Here is a 19,395-nt window from a genome sequence, read left to right on the forward strand (position 1 = left end):
TCTTGGCATGGTCACGACTTTTAACTGCTGAGCTGCAAACTGCAGCACTGCCTCCCATTGAAAACAATGCGAGTCAGACATCACGCGGGCACCGCACAACAAAATTTCCAAGGGCAAAATCAACTATGTGAATGGCCCCTTAGCCAATTACTTTACCAAACTTCTATGTCATTTTTACATGTTCTACTCAGAGGGGTTGTCCGGTTTCAGAGCTGAACCCGGACATACCTCCATTTCCCCCCCCTCCTGACAGGAGCATTGGAGCAGTTCATGCTCCGATGCTCTCCTTTGTCCTGCGCTAAATCGCGCAGGGCAGAGGCATTTTTTGGAGATCCGGTACCGGGGCTCTCCATGGGGCTGCCAGGAAGCCCCGTGACATCATCGGCACTGATGTGCGGGATTTAGCGCTGCCCTAGCCAGTAAAACGGCTAGGGCAGCGCTAAAGCCCGCCCATCAGAGCCGGTGACGTCACTGAACACACTGCTGGGCGGAAGTTTCCGCCCGACAGTGTGTTATTGTAAATAAGCGATTTAGCGCAGGGCAAGGGAGCGCATTGGAGCATGAGATGCTCTGATGCTAGCCTCAGGGGGGCTGCCGGGGTGAAAATAAGGGTATGTCCGGGTTCAGCTCTGAACCCGGGCAACCCCTTTAAAGGTTGCATTGGAAGGGGAGAAAAAGGAAACAGCAGCAAAACTCATAAGAGAACTAGAGCATCAACATAAAATACAAATCGTGGGACTGTCTAGTCACTGCCATCTTGTGGAGAAAAAAAGAACCCGCACCCACACTTACACAGTCCGTTCCATTCACTGTAACAGTGGTCTACAACTGGTGGCTCTGCAGCTATTGCAAAACTGCAGAAAGCCCTGACTTCCCAGAATTCCCTGGGGCTGATAAGGCATGGCAGGTGTAGAAGGTCTGCAACAGCAGGAGAGCCATCACAGGCTGGAGACCACTGCTTTATGAGGTCATCTCAATTTGGTGAAGTGCTGCACTGTCTGCTGACTTTCTTGCTTTAACTCTTCGATGTGAGAGTCCAGCCGCTGAATAAGGTCCTGTGACCGGAGTTCTTCCTCCTGAAGGAACCTTGATGCTATGGTGTTTGGTGGGGTGGAGGGTGGCAGTGGGAACTGCAAAAACAGAAACAGAATGCATGACGTGAAGACTAAGAAAAAGTTTTACTGTAACCAATGGAGGGGGCACCATTTTTAATCTAAAGGATTTACCTGTAACAGTGTAACTTCAAGGGGTTTCCCAGGACTGAAGTAATAATTATCACGCTGGTGAGGGTCTGACTCCCAGCAATCACATCGATCAACTGTTTGCAGGAGCTCCAACATCAAACTGCAGTGCTGCTCCTATTCAAGTCATCAATACTTCAGTCCTGGAGAACCCTATTTAAAAAAATCTTAACATGTAGAGAATGGAGACATCGCCACCTTGGCTCTAGATTTTGCAAATTTAGAATCTATTATCTTTATAATACGTCTTTATTACCTTTTTTTCCTGCTTTTCATTGCAGAGAACATGACAAACATGCTATCTGCTGTCTGATCGCATTTATATAGTGCCGACATATTCCTCAGTGCTTTACAATCAGTCAGAAATAACACAGCAACATACAAGTCAAACATTAATACAAAAGGAATGAGGGCCCTGCTCACAAGAGCTTACAATCTATTAGGAGGTAAAGGTGATACAAAAAAGGTCTTGCTTTTGCAAAATGGTCCAGCCATTGTAACTCATCAGGGGAGTAGATATAAAGCTCCATGAGCCAGTCACCAGCCGATATCTGTACTGCTTCTAAGTGCAAGTCTAAGTCTAAGGGGTGTGGTGGATACTGTTGGACAATGGATCTGGCTCGGAAGGATGAGGATGAAGGAAGGGGTGTGAATAAAGAAGAGTTAGATCAGAGGATGTGATAGCCCAGCCTAAAAAGATGTTTTTTTAGGGAGCGCCTAAAACTATGGATGTGGTGAATTAACCTACTTGCCTGGGGTAGGAGAAGTCTTAGAGGTTCTGATTATGGTGGATGTTAGTCGTTAGTCATTAGCTGAACAGAGAGCACAGGTAGGATGGTAGACAGAGATGAGGGAAGAGATGTATGGGGGCGCACCACTGTGTGAGAACGAATCCTGTACTGTATGGGCAACTAGTGCAATGAATGGCACAGGACGGTGGCATCGAAGTAGCGGTTAGACAGCTAGATGAGGCTGGCTGCTGCATTAAAGATGGATTACAGCTGGAAATTCTGGTGAGGGGGAGACCAATTAGTAAGGAGTTACAGCAAACGAGGTGGGAATTGAGCAGGGCAACAATGAGAGTTTTTGTTGTTTCCACAGTAAGGAATGAGTGGATTCTAGAGATGTTTTTTTGAGGTGCAGGCGGCATGAGCGGACAAGAGACTGAATTTAGGGGTAAAGGAAATATTAGTGTCAAACATAACACCGAGACAGTGGGCATGCTGCCTAGGCGTGATGGTAGTGCCACATGCTGAGATGGAGATATCAGGTTTAGGTAGGTCAGTAGATGGAGAAACACCAGTAGTTCAGTTTTTGAAAGATTCCGTTTTGAATAGAGAGACAGACAGTCACTGGTGTTCTGTAGTACAGCCGTGGTGAACTAATGGGTTGAACTGTATAGTTGGGAGTCATCGGCATAGAGATGGTACTGAAAACCAAATCTGCCGATAGTCTGTCCGATCCAGTCTGTGTAGAGAGAAGAGAAAAGAGGACCTAGGGCTGAACCCTGAGGAACCCCAACAGCAAGAGGGAGAGCCAGCAAATGTATAGGAAAATTACATGACCGTAAGTGTTCTGCAGATCCGCAAAACACGGACACCGGCAATGTGCATTCCGCAATTTGCGGACCACACATCGCCGGCACTATAATAGAAAATGCCTAATCTTGTCCACAATTAGGACATGTTTTATTTTTTTGCGGAACGCATGCGGACCCATTTTGCGGACGTGTGATTGGACCCTAATTGAACTATTCTAATATACTTTTTTTTATTGTGGCAATACTTCTACCAGTCGACTCTGGAATCCAAAAACTATGCAGACACCTCCTTTATTAGTTTGGACCTGGTTTTATTTTTGAAGATGCTGCTTGGTTTTGTATTAAACAGCAACAAATTTATCCTAAGAGGAAAAAAAGGGCATGGGAAATGGTTTCGGTGCCAACATTGTGTGTGTGTGAGATTTCACTGTGTGGCTGCAACGTGTGCTCCCAGGACAGTACTGAGAAGAAAATGCCATGTTAAAAGCAGGAAACTACCCACTAGTAAAGTCACATCCACCTCACCTGTGCCACTTGGTGGGAATCTTCAGCATCTCCATCATCAACCTGGAAGGGTTCAGAAGACACTGACTCCCGAGAACCGGTCCTACTTAACCCTTGCAGAACACCGGCAGCTTTCTGGTTAGCGTGCACCGATCGCTGTAGCTCCTCATACCGCTGTGACACTTCACTCAGACGCTCATTCAGTGCTTTCAGCTCCTCTTCATGTCTACCTAACAGCTCCTGTGTTCTCCTATGGAATGCCATACGCATATTACACAATGGAAATGTAGTTGAAAAAAACTGCAAAATATGTTTTTTAATGCAGGTCAAGATGCATTTCTATACTTTCAATTTTGGCATTAAGCATACCATTAATTTGAGATATATATATATATATGTGCACCAGAACCTACATAATATATGCACCCCATACTGGATACACACCTTCCTTGATTTATATTATTTTATGTATTACAATAGAAAAGATAAGAGCGTTAGAAGGTCTTCAACCCTTCAACCCCTTAGTGACCACCAAACACGCCTTATTTTAGTTTTAGTAAAAAACTTGAAACATACACTTTTTTCCACAAAAAAACTGCTTCTCAATGAACAAAACTTAAAAAATAAAATAAAATCCTCTCCACGTATTTGCTATAGCTGTGTCTGTAATGACTCGCAGTATAAAACGATCATGTAATTTATCCTTCATATAAACCTTCAATTTATATGTTGTTGTATAACTGTAATTGTAATCAGATTGCAAAAATTTGCTTTTTTTGTTGGTTATGAAAATTACATTATAAATAAAATCTTTAAAAAAACATGTGAGGCCATCTATCCAACAGCTAAAGCTTGGCCAAAACTGGGTCATGCAGAAGGACAAGGTCTCCAGCTCACCAGCAAATCTAAATCTGGCCAATCTCCAGAAAAAGGAACCCCCAATTAAAGGAGAGCTCTCCATCACTACGTAAGTTCTGAAAATAACAGAGTGAGCTATTTTCAGAAATCCCATAGTGGTGATTGAAGAACGCACTGCACAAGCATCGCCACTACTCCATTCACCACGAGATACTCGGATATTTTCTGAACTGCCATAATGGTGAACAGAGGGTGGCCTCGCATGTGCAGCTGCTCTTAGTTCACTACAGGGACCCAATTCTGGAGATAGGAATGGGTCCCAAAGTTGTGACCTGCACCTATCTGACACTGATGGCATATCCTAGCTATATGCTATCAATGTCTGAGATGAGCCAACCCCTTTAACATTACAATGCGCCCGTCTCCTTACCCCTCCACTGCGCTGTGGAGATCAGACTGTCTGGTGTGCAGAACAAGCTCCAGATTTCTCCTCGCCTGCGACAATTCTTTCTGTAGTCTCTGATTTTCACATTCCAGGTTATCTAAAGCCTGTAAAAAATGCATAAAATGCAAACAATGAGAGGCAAGGTTATAAAAAGTCAGCTCACTAAATTTAGCTGGTAAGTGGAGCTTTCCCCTATAGATATTCCCAGCTGTGGCGGCCATTTCACAGCCATCATAGCGCTGGATCGCCGCCCCTATGTTTACTCTCTCCTGCACCCCTTGTATATTAGGGAAAAGCTGAGCACTGGACGCTGGAAGTGTCTCCCACATGCACACATCTGGTGTTTCAACAGGCTTTGGGTGTTTGATCAGCTGCACGCCCAAACCCTAAGTTTGATGCACGGTCCACTGTCCATTCCAACTGTGCGATACCGCCTGATGGGGTTAATTTATTACAGGACTCCAATATAAGTTAATTGAGATCCCAGTTGGTAACTTGTACCTTGGCTTGTGGACGTGACACCATACACAAGTTAGATTTTAATTCACCTACTTTCTATGTGCACCAATAAACTTTTTTTTTTGTTTTTTTAATTATTTCAGCAGTACATTTAAAGTTATAAAAAGCCAGTGTCACCTATTCTACATTGCATAGCCAACATAAGAATAGATCCCATTTCTGTGCCGCACTACTGCTCAGACGTCCTTCCATCTTACCAGTCGCACATCTGGCTCTTGTTTCTCCAACATCCCAGTCAGCTGCCGGTTCTCCTCTCGTAAGGTTTTCACAGCTGCCAGCAAAACCTTAACATAAGAAAAGGCCATACAGTATTTTAGTTCATATAATAAGATTAGTTAATACATAATTGAAGCTAAGGGTAATGTCATTTAAATAGCACCTATTAGCAGGATAAACCCTATTAAACCAGATTTAATGCCTGCTAGGGTTAATGCTGCTGACTAAAAGCATGCTTGTACTGTACCTATCCATTGTGGCTTTCTGTATCAGGGGCTCTGTGACTCCTCTCCATCTAGGGTTGAGCGGTAAACCGGTGTCAGCGATATGGCGATATCGCTGTTTCCTAATAACTGCGGTATTTTGTGACGTCATAGAAGCAGTCACACGTGCGCGGACAGCTTCTACATTTGTGTCCGCCCGCCCCTGCATAACAGTACTCTCAACCACATTACTGCCCGCAGCGGCCGCCCCGGCTCCTCCCAGCTCCCAATATTCATGTCTCCACCCACCAACGTAGGAATCGGATAACAGCAGAGGCGGGAAAAGTCTCTCCAACTCCCACACACAGAGTTTGGCCTGCGAGGAGTGAGAGAGACGAGACCTTAAATATAGACTAGAACCGGCCTGGGTGTCATACATAAAGGTGCTATGTCGGTCTGTCTTCTGCGGCCTGGTCCTTCCTTCCTGCCTGCAAGCTGCAGTCTGCGCACTGATCTATAATGGCAGGAATTAGGGAATAATGAGTCCTGAGTCCCCCATACATGAGCAACATTATTATACTGGGGAGGGTCAAAACTTGTTCATACAGTATAATGTCTCATTGTGGCCCCCATACAGTATAATATTTCCTTGTGGCCCCCATACAGTATAATGTCTCCTTGTGGCCCCCATACAGTATAATGTCTCCCTGTGGCTGCCCCACACAGTATAACATCACCTTGTGGCGGCCCCACACAGTATAACGTCACCTTGTGGCGGCCCCACACAGTATAACGTCACCTTGTGGCGGCCCCACACAGTATAACGTCACCTTGTGGCGGCCCCACACAGTATAATGTTACCTTGTGGCCCCCACACAGTATAATGTCTCCTGTGCCTGCCCCATACAGTATAACGTCTCCATGTGGCTGCCCCCATACAGTATAACGTCTCCTTGTGGCTGCCCCCATACAGTATAACGTCTTCCTGTGGCTACCACATACAGTATAATGTCTCCTTGCGGCTGCCCCATACAGTATAATGTCTCCTGTGGCTGCCCCATACAGTATAATGTCACCTTGTGGCTGCCCCCATACAGTATAACGTCTCCTTGTGGCTACCCCCATACAATATAATGTCTTCTTGTGCCCCCTGTGACAACTCAGGGTCATTTAGCTCTCCAGGATCGCCGACTTCTCACCTTAGACGGTTGGCACACCTCAAGAAGCCACTCCAACACTGCAGATTTGGGTGCAAACTGGCCACGACCAGCTTTATTATCACTTTTACAGCAGTCCAAACAAATCATAAACAAATCCTCGGCCGTCTGGCCACTGACTACACAGTATTTCTCCCTCTATCGGGATCTGGGTCTACCACCCAGCTCCCCAAAACACAGCACGGTGCTTACCCCACACAGGGTTAGAGGGTCATGTCTCCCACAGGCCTTGAAGCAGCCTGATCCTTCCCCAGACAGGGAGCCCTGATTGAGAAGCTCAGCCCATATTTATCCGAGCTCCTCAGCCAGCTGCTAATTACCTTCATTACCAGCCTGGCTGATACACACAGTGGAAAATAACTATTTTCCCAGCCTTTCTTGTTCTCACCCAGCTTCCTCTGGGTGAGATACACCATTTTAATGGCCCTCATATAGCCTTCTGGCAGCTCCACTGCCACACCCCATAAAGTATAATGTCTCCCCTTGTGACTGCCCCACAGGGTATAACGTCTCCTTGTGGCTGCCCTCATACAGTATAACGTCACCTTGTGGCTGCCCCCATACAGTATAACGTCACCTTGTGGCTGCCCCCACTCAGTATAACGTCTCCTTGTGGCTGCCCCCACTCAGTATAACGTCTCCTTGTGGCTGCCCCCACTCAGTATAACGTCTCCTTGTGGCTGCCCCCACACAGTATAAGATCTCCTTGTGGCTGCCCCCATACAGTATAACGTCTCCTTCTGGCTGCCCCCATACAGTATAACGTCTCCTTGTGGCTGCCCCCACTCAGTATAACGTCTCCTTGTGGCTGCCCCCACACAGTATAACGTCTCCCTAAGGCTGCCCCCATACAGTATAACGTCTCCTTGTGGCTGCCCCCACTCAGTATAACGTCTCCTTGTGGCTGCCCATACAGTATAACACCACCATTCCGTTCTGGCTCCAGTCCATGATCTTCTAGTACCTGGACTGTAAACCTCTGGACAGGGTCACATGTGTCACTGTGTCCAGTCAGTAGCCTCAGAGTTGATGTGTCCCCAAATGGCACGCCCCTTTTGGGTCATCTGCCACTTTTTACAAATTCATCCCAACGTCGTTCTAAAATCACAAGGAATATATTCTACAAACCTAGATGTTCTTCATGGAAAGTGGACCACGATGGATCTCTGCCATGAGAAATAGCTCAGGCAAAATGTTTTCATGTTGCCCATAGCAGCCAAACAGATGACACTTTTCATCTGGTCGGTCATTCGGGACGACACTGTCTAGACTATGGTAATCTAAAAGGATGGTTTTATGTCTTCATACATGGTAATATTATATACTTGTTAAAGGGACCTTATTTCACCAGGAATAGTGTGAATATAAACATTTATTCTGACTCCAGTAAGTGCTATGGAGGCGGAGCTTCACTAGGAAGTGCCTTCTCCATTGAGCTGCTTCTGTTATTTCTCCTAGAAATGCTATGCATGAATTGACAACTGGGTGTTGTAAAATGGTATATGGATATCTTGTGTATATTCCCTAAATGCTTTAGAAAGTGATTACCTATTAAACTCTAAGAAAAGGGCAAGTGTGCATCTGAAGTACAAAAATACTTAGAGGGAGATTTATCAAAACTGCTGTAAAGTAGAACTGGCTTAGTTGCCCATACCAACCAATCAGATTCCACCTTTAATTATTCAGAACTCCTTTGGAAAATGAAAGGTGGAATCTGATCGGTTGCTATGGCATCTACATAACTTTTGATAGATCTCCCTCTTAATTTCTACTTTCTACTGTGGTGCCAAGGTTTGAGATGAGCAGCAGAATCTGGGGAGAATACCCCTAGTGTGATTCGCAGACCTGCTGTAAAGTCCTGATCATCTCTGGGGTCCTTGGTGACAAAAGTACATAGCACTCAGTGAAATACAGGTCCTTCTAAAAAAATTAGCATATTGTGATAAAGTTCATTATTTTCTGTAATGTACTGATAAACATTAGACTTTCATATATTTTAGATTCATTACACACCAACTGAAGTAGTTCAAGCCTTTTATTGTTTTAATATTGATGATTTTGGCATACAGCTCATGAAAACCCAAAATTCCTATCTCAAAAAATTAGCATATTTCATCCGACCAATAAAAGAAAAGTGTTTTTAATACAAAAAAAGTCAACCTTCAAATAATTATGTTCAGTTCTGCACTCAATACTTGGTCGGGAATCCTTTTGCAGAAATGACTGCTTCAATGCGGTATGGCATGGAGGCCATCAGCCTGTGGCACTGCTGAGGTGTTATGGAGGCCCAGGATGCTTCGATGGCGGCCTTAAGCTCATCCAGAGTGTTGGGTCTTGCGTCTCTCAACTTTCTCTTCCCAATATCCCACAGATTCTCTATGGGGTTCAGGTCAGGAGAGTGGGCAGGCCAATTGAGCACAGTAATACCATGGTCAGTAAACCATTTACCAGTGGTTTTGGCACTGTGAGCAGGTGCCAGGTCGTGCTGAAAAATGAAATCTTCATCTCCATAAAGCTTTTCAGCAGATGGAAGCATGAAGTGCTCCAAAATCTCCTGATAGCTAGCTGCATTGACCCTGCCCTTGATAAAACACAGTGGACCAACACCAGCAGCTGACATGGCACCCCAGACCACCATTGACTGTGGGTACTTACTTGACACTGGACTTCAGGCATTTTGGCATTTCCCTCTCCCCAGTCTTCCTCCAGACTCCGGCACCTTGATTTCCGAATGACATGCAAAATTTGCTTTCATCCGAAAAAAGTACTTTGGACCACTGAGCAACAGTCCAGTGCTGCTTCTCTGTAGCCCAGGTCAGGCGCTTCTGCCGCTGTTTCTGGTTCAAAAGTGGCTTGACCTGGGGAATGCGGCACCTGTAGCCCATTTCCTGCACACGCCTGTACACGGTGGCTCTGGATGTTTCTACTCCAGACTCAGTCCACTGCTCCCACAGGTCCCCCAAGGTCTGGAATCGGTCCTTCTCCACAATCTTCCTCAGGGTCCGGTCACCTCTTCTCGTTGTGCAGCGTTTTCTGCCACACTTTTTCCTTCCCACAGACTTCCCACTGAGGTGCCTTGATACAGCACTCTGGGAACAGCCTATTCGTTCAGAAATTTCTTTCTGTGTCTTACCCTCTTGCTTGAGGGTGTCAATGATGGCCTTCTGGACAGCAGTCAGGTCGGCAGTCTTACCCATGATTGCGGTTTTGAGTAATGAACCAGGCTGGGAGTTTTTAAAAGCCTCAGGAATCTTTTGCAGGTGTTTAGAGTTAATTAGTTGATTCAGATGATTAGGTTAATAGCTCGTTTAGAGAACCTTTTCATGATATGCTAATTTTTTTAGATAGGAATTTGGGGTTTTAATGAGCTGTATGCCAAAATCATCAATATTAAAACAATAAAAGGCTTGAACTACTTCAGTTGTGTGTAATGAATCTAAAATATATGAAAGTCTAATGTTTATCAGTACATTACAGAAAATAATGAACCTTATCACAAAAAGCAAATTTTTTTTAGAAGGACCTGTATATGTCTAAATGATGGTGTACAGTGCTAAGTAATAAATGAACCACAACTAGGGATGTCCCGATACCATTTTTTTAAGCCCGAGTATGAGTACTGATACTTTTATTTACGTACTCACTGATACCAATTATAACAGTTTTATGTAGTTTTGCAACAGCTGGAGGCACACTGGTTGGGAAACACTGGCATATAAGGAGGGGAATGGGCATATGAAGGAAGAGATTGGGCATATAAACAGTGTTTCCCAAACAGTGTGCATCCAGCTGTTGCAAAACTACAACTCCCAGCATGCCCGGACAGCCAAGGTGTAGTTTTGCAACAGCTGGAGGCACACTGGTTGGGAATCACTATTATATGTCCATCCCCCACCTTATTTTATATTTACTGTTTGAACATGAAATGGAGAGAAATTAACTGAATTTCTCCTCCATTTCATGCACCATAACCACCTGGTCTGCTGTAATCCTTCCCATGCGGATGCACCAGAGTACTGGGAAGAAGTAGCTTTAACTTCCTCCCAGTGGAAGGCAACCGCATGGGACTTGGGAGCCGCCGCACAGAAGTTCTGCCCCCACGCCGATCAGCTGGGACACGATCATCTGGAGCCAGCCGAGAGGTAAGGCGCAAGCGCATTAGGTGGTCCCTTCTCGCCAACTCTGGTGTGAAATTTTCCTACCCCGTTGTTGTGCGTCTGCGCGGCACACCTTCCAAAGCTGGGAACGTCATGTCCAGTGCGGCCGGGTCACAACAGGAAGTGACAAGGGTAGGGAAATTTCACGGGTAGGGAAATTTCACGGGTAGGGAAATTTCATGGAACACAGCCGCCGCACCGAAGCCGACACGGGACCGACCGGAGCCGTCCCCACCGCTGATCATCTGGGACACGGGACCCGCAGCGGCACGGCCATCAGGTATCGGCAGTGATATCGAGGACATTTGCACGAGTACAAGTACTTGTGCAAATGTCCGGTATCGGTCCCGATATCGATACAGCCCTAACCACAACACACACAAATGCACAACTACACCTTGTCCAGTTGCAAGAAAAAGGAGATTTTTTGTGAAACTCACCTGTAAATTCTTTTTCTCGTCTTTTCCATCGGGGGACACAGGCCATGGGTATAGCTTAGAGGTATTAGTAGGAGGGACACTATGCAAATACAAAAGAGCTCCTCCTCCTCGGGCTATACCCCCCGACTCCACCAGGAGGAACTCAGGCATTGCACAAGCAGTAGGAGAAGGAGCAAGAAAATATTATGGAATATTATGGAAACCATCGGACCAAGCCATAAGGTCCAACCATAAACAGAAACTGAACTGAAGACCCCTCCTGCAACAGGCAGAATGGGTAGGCGCTGTGTCCCCCAAAGGAAAAGACGAGAAAAAGATTTTACAGGTGAGTTTCACAAAAAATCTCCTTTTCTCGTACTTTTTTCCATTGTGGGACACAGACCATGGGACGTCCTAAAGCAGTCCATGGGGTGGGAAAAAATATCAGCACCGCCAGGAGGAACGTCCCACGGTCAAACAGGAACCAGAGCCTGCAAGACCCTGCGGCCAAAAACAGCATCAGCCGAAGCCAGTGAATGCAACTGATAAAACTTTGTAAAGGTATGTAAGGACGACTAGGTGACCGCCTTACACAGCTGAGACGCAGAGGCACGATTGCGCCTTGCCCAGGAAGCCCCCACCGCCCTAGAGGAGTGAGCGGTAATCCTAGACTGGGGAACTCTACCACAAGCGCGGAAATAGCCGAGCGGATCCAGCGCGCCACAGTGACCTTGGAGGCCGCCAGACCCTTGCGAGGCCCCTCGGGAATCACAAATAGGGAATCTGAACGGCGGACGGAAGCAGTAGCCGCGAGATACAGCTTCAGGGCCCGCACGACATCCAGGGAATGCAGAGTGCGTTCCTTGGGGTTAGCCGGAGAAGGGCAAAAGGAAGGCAGGACAAGATCCTCATTAAGGTGGAAGGGAGAGACCACATTGGGCAAAAAGAGGGGACCGGACGGAGCACAACCTTATCCTGGTGGAAAACCAGAAAAGGCTCCTGACCGGAAAGAGCGGCCAGCTCCGACACCCATCTGGCCACAAGGAAGACCACTTTCCAGGTGAGAACAGTCAGAGAGACCTCCCTCAAAGGCTCGAAGCGGGCCGACTGCAGAGCGCGCAGGACCAAATTGAGATCCCAAGGAGGCAAAGGGGGAACATACGGAGGAAACGAATGTGCACCCCCTGAAGAAAGGTCTTCACAGGACCCATAAGAGCAAGGGACCTCTGAAAAAAGACAGCCAGCGCCGAAACCTGACCTTTCAGGGAACTAAGCGACAGTCCCTTCTCAAGCCCAGACTGAAGAAAAGACAGCACCATCGGGATGGAAAAGCGAAGGGGAGGAAACCCCGAACTCTCACAAAAGGACAGGAAATCCGGGAGGAAGAAGACTTCCTCGCTCTGATCATGGTCACTGAATCCGAGAACCCCCTCTTCTACAGGATGGCGGTTTCAACAGCCAGGCCGTTAAATGAAGAGACCGCAAATTCTGGTGGAAGAGCGGGCCCTGAGACAGTAGGTCCTGTCTGTCGGGAAGAGGCCACGGGGCGTCCGCCAGCATCCGAGCCACGTCCGAAAACCACGCGCGGTGAGGCCACTCTGGGGCGATGAGAACGGTCGGGATCCCTTCCGCCTTGATCTTGCGTAGATCATTTTTTATAGGAGAGGAAATGGAGGGAAGACATAGAGGAGGCTGAAATCCTGCCACGGAGACATCAGCGCGTCCACTCCGTACGCCTTCGGATCTCGGGAGCGAGCCAGGAACACTGGGAGCTTGTTGTTGAGCCTGGACGCCATCAAGTCCACATCCGGACGGCACCATCTGTGGCAGATTTCTTCGAACACTTCTGGATGCAGAGACCACTCGCCTGGATCCACCTTGTTGCGGCTTATAAAGTCCGCTGTCCAGTTGTCCACTCCTGGAATGTAAACTGCTGACAACACCGGAACGCGCGACTCCGCCCACGCCAGAATTCTCGTCACCTCCTGCATCACCATCCGGCTGCGGGTCCCGCCCTGATGGTTGATGTAAGCCACGGCCGTGGCATTGTCCGACTGAATCCTCACCGAGAGGCCCGCAAGGAGAGGTGTCCAATGGGAGAGAGAGTGGAAAATCGCCCTCAGTTATAGAATGTTGATTGGAAGGCGAGACTCTGCCGCCGACCAAATCCCTTGAACCGTGCGCGACTGAAGAATGCCGCCCCAACCCAGGAGGCTGGCATCGGTGGTGACGACCGTCCAGGAGAAAGGATCTCCCAGACCTCAGGTTCAATGGGGATAGCCACCAACGGAGAGCTGCCCGAACCCGCTGAGACAAGCAGATGCGATCGTCCAGACCCCGAGAGGTTTTGTCCCAGAGGGAAAGGATCTCCTGTTGAAACAAGCGAGTGTAAAACTGGGCATATGGAACGGCCTAAAAAGAGGCCACCATAAGACCCATGCATTCCCGTATGGAGAGGAACTGGGAGCGCAGTAGATGCTACACTGCCCCCTGGATCTGGGAGGACTTGGAGGGGGGCAGACAAGGTGTCCAAAATCATTCCCAGGAAGGGGAGCTTCTGGGATGGGAGGAGAGAGGACTTTGGGAAATTGATTATCCAGCCGAACTGTTCCAGAGTCTGAACAGTGATCCGGACGCTGTCCTCAGTCTGCGGAAGCAAGGGGGCTTTTATCAGGATATCGTCCAGATAGGGCAGCAAAGGAATGCCCCTGGTACGAAGAAGCGCCATGATCGGTGCCAGGATCTTGGTAAAGACCCGAGGGGCGGTTGCCAACCCAAAAGGAAGGGCGACAAACTGACGAGCCCCAATGGCGAAGCGCAGGAATCATTGGTGATCGGAACATGCAGATAAGCGTCCTGGATATCCACGGACGCGAGGAACTCCCCTGGAAGAAGAGAAACAATAACGGAGCGGAGGGATTCCATTCGAAATCTCCGCACCCGTAGAGATTTGTTGAGCAGTTTTAGGTCCAGGATCGGACGCACCGACCACTCTTTCTTTGGGACCACGAACAGGTTTGAATAAAAACCTGTGCCCTGTTCCTCTGGAGGAACGGGGGTAATAACCCCCCGGTCCAGAAGGGAAGAAACTGCCCGTAAGAGGTCTGAGGCTCTGGTCGGATCCCCCGGTACGCGAGAGGAGAAAAAACGTTCCGGTGGTCTGGACGCCAACTCTATCTTGTAACCAGACGTTACAATCTCTAGAGCCCATGCGTCCTGAACATGAGCCCTCCAAACCTGCTGATAAGAAAGCAGACGGCCCCCCACCACGAGGGGTGGGGGCGCCCCTTCATGCAGATCGCTTGGGAGAGGCAGGGCGGGTCGACTGTGTCCTCGGGATCCAGGCAGGATGGGGTTTGAAGGAGGGCTTCTTGCGGGAGTCCTGTGACCCTCCTGCAGAGGAAGCAGGCGACGACTTGTTCGCAGAGAAAGGACTGGTACCGAGAACCGGAAGTCCTCGCCCGAAAGGAGAGCTTAGCCCTAGGCTGGGGAAGGTGAGTGCCCTTGCCCCCAGTAGCGGCAGAGATGAACTCATCCAGTTGAGCCCCAAAAAGTCTGGCACCCTCAAAGGGGAGGTACGCAAGGGAACGCTTGGAGGAAGCGTCAGCGTCCCATACCTTCAACCAGACCTCCCTGCGTTGAATGACCGAGTGGGCCGAAATGCGAGCAAAAAGGGAACCGATGTCCATGGAAGCCTCACAGAGGAATTTGGAGGCCTGAGACATCAGGAGAACAAAAACCAGTGTGTTCGCAGATGCACCTTAGTCCGCCAGGTCCTGGTGATGGCGCTGCAGCCACATTGAGAGAGCTCTGGCCACCCATGCCGAGGCAAAAGCAGGTCGCAGGGATGTGCCCGCCAGTGAGAATATGGATTTGGCCAGAGAATCTAGGCGCCTGTCCACAGCGTCCTGCAGAGAGGAGCCGCCCAGGACAGGGAGGGCCGTGTTTTTGGCCAACCTGGCTACCGGGGGGTCCACCCTAGGGGGAGAAGATCACTTCTCCACGCTGTCCGCCGGGAAAGAATAGAGAGTATCCATGCGTTTTGTGGCGGAAAACTTCTGATTAGGACAGTTCCATGCCCTGGCTATGACAGCGGAAAATTCCTCATGGACCGGAAAGACAGCAGCCTCCGTTTTTTTGGGAGGAAAAAGGGCGAACTCCCTCCTAGTGGAAGGAGGAGAATCCCCTTGGAGATTAAAGGAGTCACGGACAGCCGCTACTAGATCAGCCACCATAGTGGAGAGCTTTGGCGGAAGGTCCCGCTCCGTGACCTCGTCCGAGCCGGACAATTCCCCTTCAGACCTGCGCTCCCTAGGGGGGGGGGGGGAAGAGGAGTCTGAGCAAGCTTCTAGCTGAGGGGGAGAAGCGGAGTCATCCCAGGAGGGATGCTGTCGCTCACGCAGCCTCTTAGTAGTCAGGCGTCCTCTGCGGGAACCACTGTGAGGTGACGGAGTGGTTGGCGCCGCAGGATTGGAAACGGACATACGTTCCATAAAAGACATGGCTGCCTTGGCGAACAGGGCTAAATCAGCGGCCGTGCTGGACATGCCCCCCGGTCGCGTCTCTGTTTAAAGAAGGGAAATAAAATAGCCCCCAGCAAGGGGGGTGACAAGCCCAGAGAAGCGGAGACCAGAGGATGAAGTGCGCTGCTTGTGAGATAAAGCGGTGCTGCTCAGAGACATGATATGCCGCCAGAGAAGGAGCAGGAGCGTCGAGAGACGCCTGCCCGGTTAAGTGCCTCCATGATCCTTGCGCCCCAGACAGAACAACAATGCCACCTAGATCCCCATAGGTCTCAGAGCAGAGAGGTAGGGAGGTGGGTGGGGGGGGGGACACAGAGGTGCAGCTTCATACTTATCTGCTCCTGCAGATCTTCTCTCTTGACTCCAGGACCAGCAGGGATGCACCTCTTCAGACATCTGACTCCTTGCTCAGGAGTGCAGTGCTCTGGTGGATGGTGGCAGCAGGTGACCCAGGAGCTGGTGGGATGCCGGAGCTGACAGGTCGAGCCCGGATCCACTTGCCTTCTTGGGGGGATAATGGAGGCAGCCTGGCTACGTCCAACAGAGGGCGGGCATTCCATGGGGGACCAGGAAGGCGCAATGCCGACCTGCGTCCCCAGCTGGAAGAAAAATAACAAAAGGGAGACGAATGAAAAAGTGTCAACCTCCTTCACCAGACACTAAGCAAAGACTGAGTTCCTTCTAGTGGAGCCTGGGGGTATAGCCCAAGGAGAAGGAGCTCTGTTTTGTATTTGCATAGTGTCCCTCCTACTAATACCTTTAAGCTATACCCATGGTCTGTGTCCCCAATGGAAAAAAGTACAAGAAATGTAAGTGAACCTTTTGGAATTGTCCCGCATAAAGTTAAAATTAACTTTTACACTATTGAGACATAAAAAAACCTCTACATATGTGGTATCGTAATCGTACTGACGCAGAGAATGAAGGGCATGGGTCAGTTTTGCCGCAAATGGAACGCCGTGGGAACAAAACCCGTAAAACGGTGGAGGAATTGTGTTTTTTTTCCCCCAATTCCACCCCATTTGGAATTTTTTTTTACTGCTTCCCACTACATTGTATGCCATAATTAATAGTGGCATTAGAAATTACAACTTGTCCCGCAAAAAATAAGCCCTCAGCCTCATGCAGCTATGTGACTTGCAGTAAAACTGCAAAAACCTCTGTTCTTGTGTCCACTGTTATCAAAAGACTGAATAGGATGGTGTTTAAGGAAAACGCCCCTTTCCAAAAGAAAATCCATCAGCCTGACTCAAGTTTGCCCGAGAACAATGCTTCTGACAAAATGTTCTATGGACAGATGGGACAAAAGTGGAAATTTTTAGCAAAAGCGCAAAATGTTGGGAGGAAAAAGGACACAGCACACCAACACCGAACGCTCATTCCACATGGTGGAGGGAGCATCATGTCTTGTGATCACTGAGGGAGGGTATACATTTTTTTTACGGATGACAACAGGACTAAATTTTACTAGGAACCATTGCAAACGTGGGTAATTCCAAAGGGTTCACTTTTTCTTCCCGCACTGTGGATTTTTTATCAATGTGCTCGATAAAAGACATTGAACGGTACAACAGTTTGTGTCACTGATATAGTTGGATTGTGTTTGTCTAGTAACTTGGATAACAATAAAAGCATGTGTCATGGGTGATGCAGAAACCCAAGTCATTCCAAAGGGTTCGCTTATTTTTTCCTTATGATTGCTGCCTGGACAACCTTTTTAGTATTTGCACTTACTTTATGCTCGGCTGCTTCTCTATCCGCTCGCTCTCTCTCAGCCTGAAGCTTCCGCTCCCAGTCCTTGGAAGCAATGCCAATATCTTTTTGGTGCAGCTCCTGTGTCAGCTGAGAAATCTCCTTCTTCATCCCATCCAGAACGCTGCTGTAGGACAGTTCAGCCTGGGTTAGCTGGCTCCTAAGCTGCAAGAAGATCAACGTGCAAATTATGACATAATTTAAAGGGAATGAGCCATCAGAAAATGTGATAAGCATGTGACCATGTGCCCATTAGATGAAAGTCGAGAAAACCTGGGAATGCTCATCCTTTGTACCTGCAGTAGACAAACCATTGCCAGGGAGGTCTGGCACTGGTTTATCCCCCTCTCTTCCCATTGAAATGAACACGACCTTAAGGGTCCATTCACACATCCGCAAAATGGGTCCGCATCCGTTCCGCAATTTTGCGGAACAGGTGCAGACCCATAAATTTTCTACGGGGCCGCAAAAGATACGGACAGCACTTCCGTTCCGCAGCCCCGCAAAAAAATAGAACATGTCCTATTCTTGTCCGCAGCCACGGACAAGAAAAGGCATTTCTATTATAGTGCCGGCCATGTGCGGTCCTCTCTCACTATTGACAACACTTTTTTTTTTTTTTTTGCAGATCCATTATAACAATGCCTGTCCGACATGTTCTATTTTTTTGCGTTAGGGACATGCGGACATACGGAAACGTAATGCACAGAGTAATTTCCATTTTTTTGTAGACTTATTGAAGTGAATGGTTCTGCTTACGGACCTGTAAACAAAACGGAATAGAAACTGAAAAAAATAAGTCTGTGTGCATAACCCCTTAGGGGTCATGAACACGACCATATGTATTTTGCGGTCCGCAAAACACTCATCCGCAAATAATACTGATGACGTTTGTGTTACATCCGTATTGCATCATTTTTTTGGGAGGATCCGATGTAACAATGCATGTTCTATCTTTTTTGTGGCGCTAGGGAACAGACATATGGATGCGGACAGCACACGGTATGATATCCTCATTTTTTGTGGACCCATTGAAATAAATGGGTGTACATCCTATCCGCAAAAAAACTAAAATAAAAAGGACATGGAAACATAATACATTTGTGTGCATGAGGCCTTAAACTGTGTTATACAGCTGGGGACAGGAAAGCTGCACGTTGCAGAGCATACAAGCATCGTTCCTCTGCCTCTCCCCACCGTCTTCATTTCTTCTATATTCTTTCTAATATGTTATTATGCAAATTAAACTGTATTATTTTTCTCCACTGAACGGCATAAGTGCGCAGCAGAAGTATCATTATATATAATACGCTGCCTTTTAAACAAATAGATCGGCATTTCTCGCTCGTATCATTGGGGAACACAGGAGACCATGGGTATAGCTGTTGCTGCCACTAGGAGGCGACACTAAGCAAAAAAGTGTTAGCTTCAACTCTCAGCTATACCCCTCCTGCATGCACTGAGCTAATCAGTTTTAGCTTAGAATCCGTAGGAGGCAAAAAATAAATAAATCTGCAGGTCTGCTAAAGTTTTTTCCTTATTTTTCAGGTTCGGGCTACAGGTGGGCTCTAACCACCTGTTTTCCCCACACTTGAGGGGGGAGACCAGTGGGTCCTCAAGCCCGCTGCTCGTTCCCCACCTCTGAAAGACAAGGAGGAACAATGGATCTCAAATCCACTGTTACCCGCCAGCAACAGTGTCACCTTGTCTGCTACTTCTGGAAGTCCCCCCTGTTACCGATGTAGCGGCCCTCCCCAAGGGGCAGCACACTGAGGAAGGTGACACTGCTGGAATCAGGGTG

At 48.0% G+C, this 19,395-nt stretch overlaps 1 protein-coding gene across 4 annotated transcripts in view; it reads right to left on the minus strand.

The window, feature by feature from the left end:
* Positions 1-554: 554 nt before the first annotated feature.
* Positions 555-19,395, minus strand: part of CEP63 (centrosomal protein 63) — a 65,066-nt gene continuing 46,225 nt past the window's right edge. For all 4 annotated transcript variants that reach the window (XM_044291576.1, XM_044291577.1, XM_044291573.1 and 1 more), the window contains 5 exons: positions 17,577-17,759; positions 5,305-5,391; positions 4,574-4,692; positions 3,307-3,535; positions 555-1,130 (listed from right to left, as the gene is read on the minus strand). In XM_044291576.1, the coding sequence (XP_044147511.1) occupies positions 969-1,130; positions 3,307-3,535; positions 4,574-4,692; positions 5,305-5,391; positions 17,577-17,759 (780 nt within the window). In that variant the 3' untranslated portion in view covers positions 555-968. The remainder of the gene's footprint in view (positions 1,131-3,306; positions 3,536-4,573; positions 4,693-5,304; positions 5,392-17,576; positions 17,760-19,395) is intronic.

Source organism: Bufo gargarizans, chromosome 4, assembly GCF_014858855.1.
Source record: "Bufo gargarizans isolate SCDJY-AF-19 chromosome 4, ASM1485885v1, whole genome shotgun sequence".
NCBI lineage: Eukaryota > Metazoa > Chordata > Amphibia > Anura > Bufonidae > Bufo > Bufo gargarizans.